The 16,746-nt window shown below is 39.3% G+C and overlaps 1 protein-coding gene across 1 annotated transcript in view; it reads left to right on the top strand.

Moving 5' to 3' along the window:
• Positions 1-16,746, top strand: part of ABCC4 (ATP binding cassette subfamily C member 4 (PEL blood group)) — a 200,201-nt gene that overhangs the window by 137,601 nt on the left and 45,854 nt on the right. Inside the window, exons 21-26 of the mRNA XM_077807040.1 lie at positions 88-238; positions 932-1,051; positions 3,641-3,751; positions 5,141-5,241; positions 7,184-7,375; positions 14,778-14,933. Coding sequence (XP_077663166.1) covers positions 88-238; positions 932-1,051; positions 3,641-3,751; positions 5,141-5,241; positions 7,184-7,375; positions 14,778-14,933 — 831 coding nt within the window. The remainder of the gene's footprint in view (positions 1-87; positions 239-931; positions 1,052-3,640; positions 3,752-5,140; positions 5,242-7,183; positions 7,376-14,777; positions 14,934-16,746) is intronic.

The following is a 16,746-nucleotide window of genomic DNA, read 5'->3' as shown; positions in this document are numbered from 1 at the left end:
AATGATGTGAAATAGTTTTTGAGCTTGTTTTAAACGGAATCGTTCTGGGTAAGGAAGTAATGTTTTCTCTTGCCTATGTTGTTGCAGACTCTCCTTCAGATTTTTGGCGTAGTAGCTGTGGCTGTGGCAGTGATTCCTTGGATACTCATCCCTTTAGTTCCACTTTGTATTCTTTTCATTTTTCTTCGACGGTATTTCTTAGACACAGCAAGAGATATTAAACGTCTGGAGTCCACAAGTACGTTGCTTGGATAGAGCTGATTTTAAGTCTGAGCAACAATTATATGAGATGCTAAAATTCTGCAAACAATCAATTAATCAGGAATTTTTGCTGTAGTTTTGCAAATTACTTCCTTGTTGTCTTGAGTCTTAACCCAGCAAAATCCTTCAAAACTTGCTTAACCCCAGGCTTAAGTTCACAATTAATGTCTTTGAAGTCAAATGGACTACTCATATATTTAAAGTTAAGGACAACTTAAACTTAAAGTTAAGTTTAAATGATTTGCTGAATCTTGGCCTTAGTGGGCTAATTGCACATAATAATGTAGGTTTTGACCCAGTATGACCTTCATAGATTCATGATTATCTCAGTATTTCAAATTGATTATTAAATAGCAGAGTCTGAGTCTTAAGCGTCATGAATAAAAAAAAATGGGTGCGTTATCTGATTAGTGAAAGAAACAAAGGAAGAAGTCATGGATGATAACAACTGTTGAAAACGTTTTTTGTGTCAATTAGATTAATCCATTTTGCCATCCAAGTGGGTATAATTGAGTAACAGGAAAATAGGTTTATCCTATGTTTATCCTAAAAGATGTGATTCAGTGGCTTGTGTCAGTAAACAGAGAAGTAGGATTAAACGTTAACATAGTGCAAAAAATTACCAACACTGCCCTTCAGGTACAATAAATTAGTCTTTTTTACTTTGCAGCTCGAAGTCCAGTGTTCTCCCACTTGTCAACATCTCTCCAGGGACTTTGGACAATTCGTGCTTTCAAAGCAGAGCAAAGATTCCAAGAATTATTTGATGCTCACCAAGATCTTCACTCAGGTTTGTCACCAATAGACATGGACAACTAAGTATGTAGCTCTTTCAGAGGGAAATATTTTCTCCCCTCAGGTACACATGTGCAGCGTACATGCACAGCTCACACTGATTTTAATACATCTCTCTTTAGGGAAAAATCTCCCCATTAGTTGTTTCTTCTGTTTTTCTGGATTTGTAGAATACACTTTGGACTCTAGTATAGTTTGAGAGAGCCAAGCATGCATAATAACAATATTTACGATAAACATTTTAAAGTATACCCAATAAGTATATTTAAAATTCATTTTTCACCAAGATCTTGTATTGCATAATATTTTAAGGCAAAACAAGTTATACTTAGCAATATTTAATATTATTCAGGTGGAACACTAAGGATGCATCTACACTAAAAAATTGAGTCGCCCTGTATTAGGTCGGTTTACAGCCACCGCAGTAATTACTGCCGTGGTGCATGTCCACATGACTCTCCTTGGGTTTGTGGTGCGTATCTCAACAGGAGCGCTTCCATTGACCTAAGAGGGGCAATGTGGGGAGTTGAGAGCCCAGTCTCTCAGCTCTGCTGGCAGATCCCTGCCAGGAACCCAGCTGGCTGCCCGCCCCATTGGCTCCCGTTCCCTGCCAGGAGCAGGAGAAAGCCTCCCAGGGCTTTTCGCCTCTCCATTCTCCTCCAGAAGCAGGCGGGGAAGCCCGCTGGGGCTTCTTGCCTGCTCGTTCCCTGCTGGGAGTGGGGTCCAGATTCCCAGCTCTCCAAAGGAGTAGGGGTAGCTGGGCTCTAGCTGCCTGGCTTTCTTGTCAATTTCACAGCAAGCAGTGAAATTGACAAGAGAGCTAATAGCTGATGTAATTAACACAGTGTTTGCACAGACTCTGTGTCACCCTAACTTCACCGACATAAGCCCTGCACCTCTTGTGGAGGTGGAGTTATTATGTTGGTGTAGTAGGGCAGTTACATTGGTGGGACAAGGCTGTAGTGTGTACACTGACATAATTAGGTCAATGTAAGCTGCCTTACATTGATCTGATTGTGTAGTGTAGACCAATCCTAAAACTGTACAAAAATATTTAATGTAAATTATCCTTTGGAAAAATATAAAAATCTGATAATCTCTTATCTTTTTTGTCTGAGCAACTTTAAGAGCTCCTGTCTGTGTTAATACTGTAGGTTAGTTTTTATTAAAGTCTACTTGGCTGCAATATGAATATTCTGTATGCAAAAGTAATCTGAATTATGTTTGTACTAAGTATTCTAGACTAGTTTGCCTTCTTTTTTTTTTTTAATTGATAGAGTCATAGAGTTTCAGGCAAGAAGAGACCATTTTATCATCTAACCTGACTTCCTGTATTTTACAGACCATTACATTTCACCTAGCTACCCCTGTACTGAGTCAAGAGGCTTGTGTTTGGCTAAAGTATATCCCCAGAAAGTCATCCAGTCTTGACCTGAAGTATTTGTCTCACTTCGGCTTTCAACCATTAGTTCTTGTTATGTCTTTCTCTACTAGAATAAAGAGCCATGTAGTATGTGATATTTTCTCCCCGTGCAGGTACTTATACAGTGTAATCAAGTCACTTCTCAATCTTCTTTTTGATAAACTAAACAGATTGACCTCTCTAAGTCTCTTGCTGCAAGGCATTTTCTTCAAATAACTCAACTCCAAATAATTTGTGACTTTTTTCTGCACCTCCAGTTTTTTTATATATTTTGAAAATGTGGCCACCTGAACTGTACATAGTATTCAGTATCAGTCTCGACAGTGCCTTATACACAAAAGTAAAATTGCCTCCCTATTTCTACTTACTACTGCCCTGCTTATACATCTAACGAGCGCAATAGCCCTTTGTATCACAGCATCGCACTGAAAGTTCATGATAAGTTGCTTGACCAGTATGACACCTAAATCCTTTTCAGAGTCACTGTTTTCCAGAACACAGGTCCCCAGTCTGTAGGTATGGCCTTTTTCCAAGACATGTAACTTTGAATTTGGCTATATGAAAATACATTTTATATGAACAGGCCCAGATTACAAAGCGATATAGAATTCTATCTGATGCCTATTTGACTTCTGTTATTGGCCCTAACTTTGAATACTTGAATTTTCATCATAAGATTATGCTGCATTCTTCTGTGATTTATATCATATAACCTCCACTGTCCAGTAATACTCAATTCTCTGAAGCATATTGGGATATACTTTATCTAAATGTTATATGAAAGAAAATTGCAATGGTATTTTACATAGCATACTAGGCATCTGATCCAAAGTCCATTGAAGTCAATGAGAGTCTTTTTGTTGGCTTCAGTGGGCTATGAATCAGGCCCTAGCATCTTTTATTTCTATTCCGACTCCTATTTGATATACTAGTGTCAGCTGTGTTAAACGGTGTGAAAACCTGAAAACTGGCCAGCACTAGCTAGGAAAATAGGACATCATCATCAACACATGCAAACACTCTCCAAGACAATGGTATTTTTGCAGCTTATGGAATTAGTCCATGCTAATGTTATATTACTGTCTTGTGGGAGTCCTTATAGAACTTATTTTTTCCCCAATAACTTATTGTTCTTATTATGACTTTTAAAAAACTCTTTAGAGGCTTGGTTTCTGTTTTTGACTACCTCCCGATGGTTTGCTGTGCGGCTGGATGCCATCTGTGCCATCTTTGTTATAGTGGTTGCCTTTGGTTCCCTGCTTCTCGCAAAGAGTAAGTACAGATGCTAGGAATGTTAATGCTATAGTTACAATATATAGCAATACCTTATTCTTTTTCAGAATTTACTTTCTCTAATTGTTTATGGATTGCAGTTAAGTAAAATGTTTCTTTCTAGATCCTGGTCTGTCCCTCTGTCCAAGACATTCCTGTAAGTACTGGAGACCGTTCAGACTTCTCTGGACTCAAGGGATTGGCCATGAACCTAACAACCTTTCTCCAGATTATCTCCCCACAGTGTTGCAGGCAACCTTGCAATTCTACAATCTTGCCTTTACTGTTGAAATACTAGCTTTTAAAGCTGTCTTTGGGACAACAACATTTGTTTCCCTTCTTGTCACGGCAGACTAGGCAAAACAAAGCAGGCTGAACATTCAAGGATTCAGCTCAAATGTCTTGGATGCAGGGAGAGCCCAATCCCAGAAAGGGAGATTGCATTATAAGAAATTTTATATTCATTGTCATTCTGATGCTGTTGTTTTATATGATCATCCTAGGATGTAATTATGGTAGATGTTCTAAAACTAGATAGTCTTCTAAAATACAAAGGAAGTAATTATCTTGGACATGAAATTTGGGTTCTAGTTTGCTGTTCTTTGTTTCCTTTATTTTTCCTTTAGATAAATTATATATAGACCTATATACATGGCATTATAGAGGAGATTTCCAACTAGGTTTCAAGTTACTAGACTTGAAGACAAATCAAAACACTGGGTTTAATTTGTCTCTCCAATCAGTATAAGGAGCAGCTTTTGTGAAGTCAATGAGTTATGCTGATATAAAATGGCTATAGTGAGAGGAGAATCGGATTCCATATTAGGACCAAATCCTGTTTAGTTTATTCACAAGAGCTGACTCGCTGAGTGTAATGAGTCTGTCCATATGAGTAGGGTGAGCAGAAGTTTGCCCTTCAAAAGCATCTTGTCTGCTCTTACAGTGCTTTGCACCCATTTATACCAGTACATAGTTTGTGTAAATGCTAGCAATGTGTTTTAGTAGCATTTTATGCTCACCATGCACAGGTTTAGGGGCCTGATCCAACTCCCTTTGAAATTAATTGAAAGATTCTCAATTGCTTAACTGACTAGCAATGACCCTAAGCTTGTGCTTAAGAGATTAGTTGATTCTGGGCTTTTTTTTTTTTTTTTTTTAAGACAAGGTGCCTTGCAGTGGAGAACCAGGACCTTATTGTCAAACACAAATATAGTTTTAGAAAGCTTACAAAAGTAATGTGACAAGATAGACTTTTTCCACAGAGCTACTATTTAAACTGGTGTGACCGAGAGCCAGCTACCACTTCAGTGGCATATTAGATTGAAGGAGGAGTTAAGCAGAGTTTTATGTAATTATATAGATGTGATTTTTCTCCTCCTCGCCCTACAGCTCTGGATGCAGGACAGGTTGGCTTGGCATTGTCCTATGCAATCACGCTCATGGGAATGTTCCAGTGGGGAGTTAGGCAAAGTGCTGAAGTTGAAAATCTGGTAATATTAATTTCTCAACTTCGTATTTTTCACATCTCTTTGCTGTTCAGTGACATGAAATACATTAGAAGTGTTATCTTTGCATTAATGGAATTTTAAAGACCCTGTTATTTCTATCTAAAGCCTTAGACCCTGTTAATTTGTGTAAAGGTAACAAATATTTAAGATGTATTAAATCTTTATTCAAGTCATACTACATAAGGTCAGCATAAATTTCCAAATACATTTTTGCATATGGTAGAACATCAATTTACACTATTTACTAAGATGCTGTTTGTTGCATATTAATTTTTTTAAATTAATGAGTAAGCAACCACAATAAAAAAATACAACATCAAAAATCTACTTATTCATTTGTGTTGACAGTTTTGGTTTACTTGTAATTATTTATGATGAGTCACCGTAACATTCTGGTAAATACACCTTGTACACTACATAAAGAATAACAAAGGCTTATTTAGTGTTAAACTGTACCACAACACTCCTGCTAATAATAATTTTGTATTTAGCATTTATGCTGTATAGCTTATTGCATTTTCAAAGCATGTTGCAGGCAAGAATTAACCAATACTTATAAATCTTTTTGGAGAAGTGGGGAGAGACTGCTAAGCTTTTTGTCTGAATTATCAGGTTGTGGATTAATGAAGTTCAAATGTGTGAGGCTCTCCTGTGGGGGTGAATTACTCTGTGGGAGGTGAAGATTCAGAGGTATCATAGAACAAGACATACCATTTACTAGGCTGACACTAGTGTAGAATGTGGAGTACTTCGTGGAGCTATTGTAAATGACTTCCTTTTTCCATGACTCACAAGAATCCTAGGTTTTGTGGTTTTGTCCTACTTAGCTCTCCTTCACTAGTAATTTTTTCTTACTTCATTCTGTCTCTCATGTGTTTCCAACTGAGGAGGAGAGGTCCAGAATGGAGAACTTGCTACTGCATTGTTCACTTTCTGGGACTGACTCCCTCCCCAGATCCACTGCTGTCAAGATAAGTCTTTGGGTATTGTTACAATGGTCTCTTCATGGTTCATATATGAAGTTAACAAAGCTGAGTAAGGTGAAATATAATCTGTTAAGAAAAGTTTAGTTTTTTCTTACAGTTTTTGATGTAATAATCTGTTGCGGGGATGAAAGGGTGGGGGGAAACGGTACCCCATGGCCAAAACTGAACTGCCTCCCATATTTGCAAGAAGAGAGAGGCAGCCCAAATGTCTCAAATTTGGGGAGAGGTTAGTTCCGTTAGTTAGTTAGTCTTTTCCATTTAGAATCCCATAAAATCTCAGTTAACAATAGATCTTGCTGCCTCTTTCATATTTGTATGTCCATGGATATGAAAAAAAATTCTGCTAGCTATCTAGCCAATACTGTAGTAACTAGTATACTGATTTGGCTCTACCGCTGAATTATAGATATTCATTCCAAGCACATAGTAACCTTAGCCAGAGCTGCAAGGGACAAGCTCATTGGTGAAACCCCAGAGATGGTGGTGGCTCAGAACACACAAAAATGATAAACTTATCAATGGTATTATTAATAGGCTGGATCTTCCTGTAGCTCAGATATAAGTCAGATCTTTAGTATTACTCCCATGGAGGCCCAGCAGAAAGACAACCTATCATGTAGAAAATAAGGCTCCAGTCCTGCAAAGCACTTAAGCATGTGAGTAATCCCATTGACCTCAAATTAATGCTTACATTGACTCAATTAACATGCTTTAAAATTAAGTACATACTTAAATGTTATGCTGGATCAGGACCTATATTAGGAGGTAAGACTTGCATTTCTGTCTAATAAAAATAGGACAGTACCACGATTCATCCTCTCTCTCTCTCTCTCATATGATTGAAAGAAAATTTCTCCTGTTATTTTGTAGCTTTTTTTATAATCAGAATGTTACCCAAAATATAAAAGAGTTTCATTGCTTGTGTGACTTTTTTCCAGATGATCTCAGTAGAAAGAGTAATGGAATACACAGAACTTGAAAAGGAAGCTCCTTGGGAGTCCAACAAACGTCCACCAGCTGAATGGCCAAGCCAAGGAGTGATAGCCTTTGAAAATGTTAACTTCACTTACAGCTTAGATGGACCCTTGGTGTTGAGGCACTTGTCTGTTCTAATTAAATCAAAAGAAAAGGTATGCATTGCATGCTTATTTCAGATATACACAACATTTTCATTAAGGAGGTAATACCTTATGGTCTTTTTTTCCAACTCTATACAGTGCTATAAAATGTACCAGGGGTGGCCAAACTGTGGCTTGTGAGAGGTATGCATCTCTTTTATAGTTAAAGTGCAGCTTGTGGAGTCTCCTATACCCCCCCATTCTCCACCTACCAGACTGAGGCATAAAGCTCAGGGCTTCTGCCCTGCAGTGGGGTGGTGGGGTTAGGGGCTTCTGCCAGAGATGACTGGTGCCTGCTGAGAGTGGGGGGTACAATTTAAACAGTTTGAGTTGCACCTCCAGGTACGCCTCCTCCCCCCTTACCCTCAGCGGCCCCTCCCTGCATCTCCCTGGTGTTAGCTCCACATGAAGAGCCAGCAGCAAGCAGCTGGGAGCTTCAGGGAGGGGCTGCTGCTTTAGCTCTGCAGGAAGCAGCAAAAGCAGCAGCTCTCCCTGCTGCTCCCAGTTGCTTGCCACTGCCTCTCCACATGGCCTCAACTTCCAGCTTGCCAGCTCCAGGAACTGACCGAGTGAGGGCCAGCAAACCCTAGCAAAAATCGGGGGGGCATGTGATCCCATGAGACCCTCCATGCATCACTTCTGACTTCTGCCCAGCAAGAAGGGGGCCCCAAGGCCTGGCAGGCACTTCCCACAGGGCTGAAGCCCCAAGACCCCCGTCCCTGCCAGGTTGAAGCCCTGAGTTCCAGCAGGCGCACCCCAGCTCTCGAACTTCTGAAGATTCTCATATGTAGCTCAGAGGGTCAGTAAGTTTGGCCACCCCTGAAATATACTGTCTTTAGAAAATGAGGCCTGTATTTAAAAAAATAAAAATAAAGTAATTATATTACTTATATTTATTAAACGATAAAGCATGTTTACTTACAATAAGTTATGCAGTGATGTTTGGTAATATGCATGGTTATGAGTAAATAACCTACTTAAGAACCTATGAAACTAAGGACTTTGTGATTGCCTATTGCATAAACTCCAAAAACAAAACGCACTTAGATTGTATGCTCTTCAGGGCAGGGACTTTTTCTTGGTTATAGGTTTGTAAAGTGCCTATCCCAGTAGGGCTTGGGCCTTTATGTGCTACATAATGCAAATAATTATAAGAAAACAAATGCAGGCCTTGATCCTGTGACTGGATCCATGTGGGCAGATCAGAATCCTTGTGCATGTGCAGAGCCTTGGTGACTTCAGTGGGACTCAGTCCAGGCATATGGATCCTCTTGCACGATCATGACTTTTATTTCAAAATGCAACTAAGGTCACTAAGAGAAAACAACATGCATGCCAGATGTTGTTTACAAAGTCCAGAATTTAAAAGCAAGGAAATGAATAATTAAGGGTATGCTAAACTGTTAGCCACCTTATGAACACATTACTCTTATTAACTACAAATAAATGCTTATTTTGGGACAATCACACTTTGCTTGAGAGCATCTTCTGTCTCTGCCACTGAGAAGACAAAGCTGCTCTGATGATTCCAACGGTTTGTATCCATTAGGGAGAAAAAGGGTCAAGGACGGATTGAGTTTAACTAACTTGTGTTAGCTAACTGCATGTAACCTTTTCCCTAGTTTAGATGCAGGTTTATTATCTTTTCCATCAGCATGGGTCTTGAGAAAGAAAATTATTAGGAAGCTAAGTATGGATGAGAAAGAGGGGAGACAAGTAGAGCCGTACAAAGGGACACTGAGGATCCACTAAGGGAAACACAAAAGGGGTAGGGAGGGGCAACACAAAAGGTGGACAGTGACCATAAAAAATAAAGGAGGGTGTATGCACACACACATAATCCCAGGATAGGGGAGAAGGAGAGAAAAGGCTGAGGAGTCGATTGCATAATTTTAGGATTATGATTTAGCACATGATTTTATTTCAGATCTCCCCCGGGGGATTGGCTCAATTCTGTACAATCATTGCCCTTGTTTAATTTGTGACACACACTTTCATTCAGCCCCCACCTCCATTTCATTCCTCAAGTGAATCATTTTAATAACAAGTATGTTTCAAGAATTCAGCCCTTCTGTCCGGTACAAAGATGATTTCACAGAGAAAGGTAAGTGGGAGTTGAGGGCAAGGAGTTTACAAAGTGTAGCAAAAACGCTGTTTTTCTTCTCTGTACTTTTCTTGCCTTTGGGCCAGCTCTGTAGCAGTTATAATAAGCCACTCTAGTGTAATAGTGAATAAGAAGATGTAAATTTCATGGTGAGAAACAGACATAAAATAAAAGAACCGAAATAAGAGAGGTACCCAGACAGTGGCGAAATGCTTGTTATTTTTTTTGACCTGCGTGATTGTGCTGTGGGTTTGTCATCCTAAAGTAAGTTTGTCCAGTCTAAAGCTCTTGCAGCTCTGAAGAGAGATTGGTTTCCTTTTTAGAAGCTACTGTTTTTGATAATGTATCACATGGTGTGACAGTAGGCCATCATCAATATAATGTGTAAAATAATAGGTTTCCAAGTATCTGCCCCTGTTCACTGGATTTTAGTAAGAGGGAAGCATTTCTTGAAAATCTGGAAGTTGCTAACAGTTCAGGCCATGTCCATGCTACAGGAGTTACCGTGGTACAGCTATGGCACTAAAGCTATGCTGCTGTAATCCCATAGTGTAGACGCAGGTGACTGTGATGGAAGGGGTTTTTCCGTCACTGTAGGAATCCCATCTCCCTGAGCGATGATAGCTAGGTCAATGAAAGCATTCTTCTGTCAACCTAGCTGCCTCTACAATGGGGGTTAGGTTGACATAGCTGTGATGCACAGGATTTTTCAGTCCACCTGGCTTAAGGTTTAAATATAGACTAGGCCAAAGTATTTTCTCACTGTCCTCTAAGGCCTCAAACAACACTTAGCACCTAACGTAGATGAAGACTATGTCTACACTATGGAAGCTTCTTGGAGCAGCTAGTCCTGGGACCCACAAGAGGAGAGGCAATTCTTGATTTAGTCCTAAAGGGAGCGCAGATCTGATCCAAGAGGTGAATATAGCTGAACTGCTTGGTAATACTGACCATAACATAATAAAATTTAACATCCCTGTGGTGGGGAAAACACCAAAGCAGCCCACCACTGTAGCATTTAATTTCAGAAAGGGGAACTAGACAAAAGTGAGGAAGTTAGTTAAACAGAAATTAAAAGGTACAGTGCCAAAAGTGAAATCCCTGCAAGCTCCTTCAGCAGGAGTGGGGCTGAAGCCCCGAGCCCTGGCAGGTGCCTCCCACGGGGCTGAAGCCCTGAGACCCCCATCCCTGCAGAGCAGAAGCCCCTAGCCCCATGGTTCTTAACCTATTTACCATCATGGGCCTCATTTACAGCTCTCTATGTGTTATGTGGGCTGCATCCACACAATATATATATTATTTGTATGGCCCTGAGAATGTCACATGGTCTGCAGCTGTGTGCTGATTGGGCCGCAAGCAGCTCATGGGCCACAGGTTGAGAACCACTGCTCTAGCCCCACCACCACCGTGCTGCGGGGCTGAAGGCCTGAGCCCTGGCAGGCATGCCCCATGGGGCTGTTGCCCCAGCAGGTAAGCCCCACCACCCTGCTGTGAGGCTGATGCCCCGAGCCCCGACAGGTGCACCTGGCTCTTGAACTTCTGAAGATTATCATATGCGTCTCAGAGTGTCAGTAAGTTTGGCCATAGAGGATAGACCCATCAGTGGCTGTTATCCAAGATGGTCAGGGACACAATCCCGTGCTCTGGATGTCTCTAAATCTCTGACTTCCAGAATCTGCACTGGATGATAGGGGATGGATGCCCTGTTCTGTTAATTCCTCTGAAGCACCTGGTATTAGCCACTTTCAGAAGACAGGATACTGGGCTCGATGGACCATTGGTCTGACCCAGTATGGCCATTCTTATGTTTTTATGGTATAAGTTTTAAAGGTAGATCAGGCCAAAAATAGTGGTGGCTTTTAAACACAAGTCAACTGTCTTTGTCAAAGCTAGATGGTAAGTGGTGTTTAAAAACACATTAACACATGTCAGTTCATACAGTTGCTAAGCATAAGTTATTTTCTTTGTCTGGATGACCTAAATTTGAGTTATGTGTTTAGTAATCAGGAACCCAATTCTGCTGACAGACCCTTTTGTGTATGCAGGTAGCCATTGGCTTCAGTGGGGCTGCACAAGGGCCTGCCTGCCTGGTTTTGCAGGACAGATTTGATTATGATCTGTGTATGGAAAAATAATGTGCCTTTTGAATAACATGATTTATAAAAGGGAATAAAATTCTGTTTACTGAGAGCCAGTTCAAATTCATGTTGATTTTAGCAGAGTGTAGTCAATTTAGAGAAATCCATTTGTATTTTTGGTCAAACACTGAAAAATGCAATGTTTTCATTTGATGCCTGTCTGAAAGAGAGATATTGACAATATACAAGCAGCTGCATTTTTATTTTAAGAGTTACTTTATTTTTGATAATGTTTTCCTTCATGTTGTTAATATAATAATGTATATCACTAAGGTTTTCAAAAGAAATGCTTTTTAACTCTTTCTTCTTTAAAACACTTTATGTGTGTTCTCCATTTAGCTTTTTCTTTCTGATTTATCTTTTTGAAGGAAGAGGAGCTTTAGTAGAGGTTCTTCAGAAATATTTCTCATCACAGTTTTTTTTTCCTTTTACTTTTATACCATTCCTTTAAACAGATTTGCTAAAACTATGCTGTGTTTTAGGTAACAGTAATATAACGATTAGCACTTACATAGTACTTCGTGATTGTACACACCTACGAGAATCAGTTATTCAATAAAATCATATAATTGGAAAATTTAGAGGTAGAAAAGACCTTTTAGGTTATCCAGTCCATCTTCCAAGTTGCTTCTTCCAGTATATTTTCTTGTGCTTAGTCTAGGGTGTTTTGTTTCTTTTAAATGCAGGTTCTGCCATTTTGCTTGGGAGCCTGTTCCATAGCTTAATTTCTCTGTTACAAATTTTTTCCTGAAATTCACCTTAAGTTTTCCTTTCCTTAATATCATTTCAGTATCTCTGTGTATCACACTACATAATTGCCCTCTTTTGTTTGGTGTTTGTACTTTTCAAATATTCTTCTGTTGTCATGTGCCCTCTTAATTACTTAGCTATGCTACACTGTACATCAGTGATTCTTAACCTTTTCAGACTACTGTATCCCTTTTACAAGTTTGATTTGTCTTGCGTGTACCCCAAGTTTCACCTCACTTAAAAATGACATGCTTTCAAAATCAGACATAAAAATACAGAAGTGTCACAGCACACTATTACTGAAAAATTGCTTACTTTCTCATTTTTACCATATAACTATAAAATAAATCAATTGGGATACAAATATTGTACTTACATTTTAGTGTATAGTGTATATAGAGCAGTATAAACAAGGCATTGTATGAAATTTTAGTTTGTACTGACTTCGCTAGTGCTTTTTATGTAGCCTTTTGTAAAACTAGGCAAATATCTAGATGAGCTGATGTACCCCGTGGAAGACCTCTCCCTACCCCTGGTTGAGAACCACTGCTGTGCATATTTAACTCTTTTATCTTTCCTCATAAATCAGTATCTCCAAACCATGATAATTTTTCTTGCTCATCTCTGAAATCCCTCCAGTGTTTGCCAATATCTCTCTGGAAATGTGGTGCCTTGAACTGAATGCAATATATACATAGAACCTCAGAGTTACGAACACTTTGAGAATGGAGGTTGTTCATAACTCTGACTTGTTCGTAACTCTGAACAAAATGTTATGGTTGTTCTTTCAAAAGTTTACAACTGAACGTTGACTTAATATAGCTTTGAAACTTTACTATGCAGAAGAAAAATGGTGCTTTTAACCATCTTAATTTAAATGAAACAAGCACAGAAACTGTTTCCTGGCTTTGTCAAATCTTTTTTTTTAAACTTTCCCTTTATTGTTTTTAGTAGTTTATGTTTAACACAGTACTGTACTGTACGGTATTTGCTTTTTTATTTTTTGGCTCCGCTGCCTCATTGTGTACTTCTGATTCCAATTGAGGTGTGTGTTGACTGGTCAGTTTGTAACTCTGGTGATCATAACTCTGAGGTTCTACTGTAAGAGGTTCTGGCAGAGCAGCTCTATATAGAGAGTTATCCTAAGCAGTGCTCTGTGAGACAGTTGATTGGGTGTACATTCCGTTTTTCTAAGTAATCCCTTAGCTGCTTCTTCTGAAGACAGGTTTTTTGCAGAAAGGAGTTCACTAGCTGAGTCATATTTAGTCAGCATTAATTTTTCCCCTTTCTTCATTTATTAATAGACATACTATCTCCCTACATATTTTTTTTCATTTGATATATTTGTAAAAGATTTTTTAGTTCCATACCATTAGGCTTCTTAGCATTTCCTTATTTTGCATTTTTCCTGCATTTTCTGTGAAAGCCTTACTGACTGAAGTTAGTTGTGTTGCTTCTCCATTTTTTTTTTCTGTTGTCAGTATGGTTTTTTTAATCCTCTGGTTTTTCAATGGCTCCTTGTGGAGTCATATTGGCAGATTTTCTTTTTGTGAATTCCTGTTTTCTGAGAGGATTTTTAGACTGTGTTGTGCCTTATAGTGTCTTCTAGGATTGGTCGGCCTTCTTCCACTTATTGTACTTAACTATATTTCTTAATTCCCTCAAATGTCCTTCTTTGAGATCCCTGGTTATGAGATATGTGGCTCTGGTGTTCAGAGCTTTGAGAAAAGCAGCATATCTGTCCCCTGCAGTGATCTGAACTTTGAAAGCTAGGCTATCAAAGGAATCCACTGCCCCAGCCAGCATTAGTTTCTTCTTTACTGCAGCTCCTTATGGCAAACATTAGGACCATGTCTCCATGCCCTTTGCTCAGAAACTTTTTGTAGCTCTATTGTTAGTTTTGACTTTGTTATGGCTCCTCACTGAGTTACATACTATTCAGCTTGAGTGAGGTCATCAGAATCTGACTCAGAATTGTCTCAAGTGCAGTTAGTAATGCTTGTTTAATACTAATAATGTCCATAGGCAGATCTCAAAGTGCTTTACGAAGGAGTGTTAGTGTCATTGTTCCCTTTTTACAGATAGAGAAATTGAGGCACAGGGAAGTGACATGATTAGTGCAAGGTCACCCAATAGGCTAATGGCAGAGCTGGAAATGGAACGCAGGACTCCTAAGTACCAGTTCAGTGCTCCATCCACTGGCCACATTGCATCTCATTTAGGCATTCCGCAACTCATATTAAGGGAGGCATTTTGTTAAGAAAACATTCATTTCACTTTTGAATGAGATGATCTAGAAAATTCTTAAAGCTTCAAATCCTATCCAACTCCAGGGTGTTGTTCTTCTTAGCGTTTACCCCTTTAAAAAAAAGAAAGAAAGAAAGAAACAATTTTAATCATACTGGCTTGGTTGGTTTTGCAGGTTGGAATTGTGGGAAGAACAGGAGCTGGAAAGAGCTCTTTGATAGCAGCTCTCTTTCGGTTGGCTGAACCCAAAGGACGAATTTGGATTGATAAGTACTTAACATCAGAACTAGGACTTCATGACTTGCGAAAGAAAATTTCAATCATACCTCAGGTATGAAGCTGACTTTGTCTGCCACATCTATTTTCATTTTAGGGCTGTAACATTTCAAAAACTCTGTCAAGATCATTTTTATAATCATTTTTTCTTTTTCTGCTTTCTGTTTGCAGTATTCTTAGGTCCCAGAATTTCATCCTTGTCTGTTTTGCAAATATTAGTTCCCCTGTTCCCCCACTGTAACCTGAGAATGAAGCTGAAATAATCACGGCTTTTTTTAACAACTTCATTATCTATGGATTCCTGTCATGTCAACCAATTATTTTGTGTGTGCATCAGTGATATCAATATCAGCACAATTCTAGAAAGAGTTTGAATTAAGTTTCTGGCTAACTGCTGCTGAAGAGCCAGCACAGAGCATAAAACATTTGCTAAAAATACTAGTGGCTATTGTTTTCCATAATATCTCTGGAATGGACTACTAAATTGAAAACAAGAGCCTATATATTTCGTATCCAAATGATTCAGTCTGAAAGTAGGGCAAATTTTGAGGCCATATGTCTTAATCATTTAAATCAGTCCATTCTTGTGGACAAGTTCTTCAAGAACTGGTAAGAGACAATAACTGAGATTGTGCTTCTGTGTAATCTGATGTATTTGAAAGAATTTGAATAAGATCACATTATTTCCTACAGAGTGCCTCTTCCATAATGTATAGGATCAGCCCTTTGAGTCTGACTCTTTCCTCTTCTCTGTCCTCTTTGTGCTGCTCTGACAGGATTGTAGGGGAGTGCAAGCAGTATGCCACCCTCCCCACCAGGAGAAAGTTGCAGAGAAGGCATGTCAGGGTATGTTGCACTCCAGCAACATCTGGCATATAATCCCTTAGGGACTGTTGCCAGCTGTGCAACCTGCACCAGGGCAGAAGCTGGGAAGAGAATCACAGACCTCCACTGGCTTCCCTGATACCCATCTCCCACCCCTCAGCTGGAGTACATGGAAAGTGGTGCAGCAGAGAATGTGTGTGTGTGTGTGTGTGTGTGTGTGTAGGATTTTATTATTATTCTCTTTTTTTTAAAGAAGAAAAGCAAAGAAAGAAACCCTGCTCTCCCCTCTCAAACACATACATGCTCCTGAAAGCTAGATTTATTTAGCAGTATGTGATTTTTGGTTTTTCATGTATTTGAATTAAATTCTGAGTGAAAATTAAACACTTTTTTTTGCATTGATACTTTAGGCACCTAATTGACTTGAATGTTTGGAATGTTTTCTTATTGTACTGGCTATATCCGTAATACGATTTGGGTGTAAGCACAAAAATTAATCATAAACAATATCAATGGCTAAACAAGACTTCACAACTAAACATCTGTTTGCCCCTCAGCTCCTCTCTTCAACAACAGAGCCTTTCTAATTTTTAAGTCACTTTCCTCCTTCCCCCAGAAATGACCATACATTTTCTGCCAGCTAAAATGCCAGCCTGAAGAGATGCTATTTGCACTGCATCTTAAACATTACCAGGTTCTGGCTTTGGACTATTGAAGGGATCAAACTCCAAAGCTGAAAGCCTTCTCCCAGAAATGTCTTGCCTCTTCTCCCTGAAAAAATGAGTCTTGTTGCTGACCTCCAGAGCATTCTGCGTGTGGTATTGCATGGAAGTTTTCTTTTGAACCTCATCTGCAGAAGAGGTATAAAAAGGGGGAGTAATGGAAGAGATCACAAACTGGAAGATGGACAGTAGCAGCAAAACCAATTGTAGCCCAACAACAGCAGTTCTTACTGTAAATCACAAAGGAGAAACAAGCCAAAGCAGTGATCCACTAGCTGTGTTTCCTATGTTCAGTAATCCAAGGACACCAGTTAAGCAGCC

The sequence above is a fragment of the Eretmochelys imbricata genome, chromosome 1, assembly GCF_965152235.1.
Source record: "Eretmochelys imbricata isolate rEreImb1 chromosome 1, rEreImb1.hap1, whole genome shotgun sequence".
In the NCBI taxonomy this organism is placed as follows: domain Eukaryota; kingdom Metazoa; phylum Chordata; order Testudines; family Cheloniidae; genus Eretmochelys; species Eretmochelys imbricata.
The sequence above is the reverse complement of the archived record's forward strand: the minus strand, read 5'-3'. Positions and strand labels throughout refer to the sequence as shown.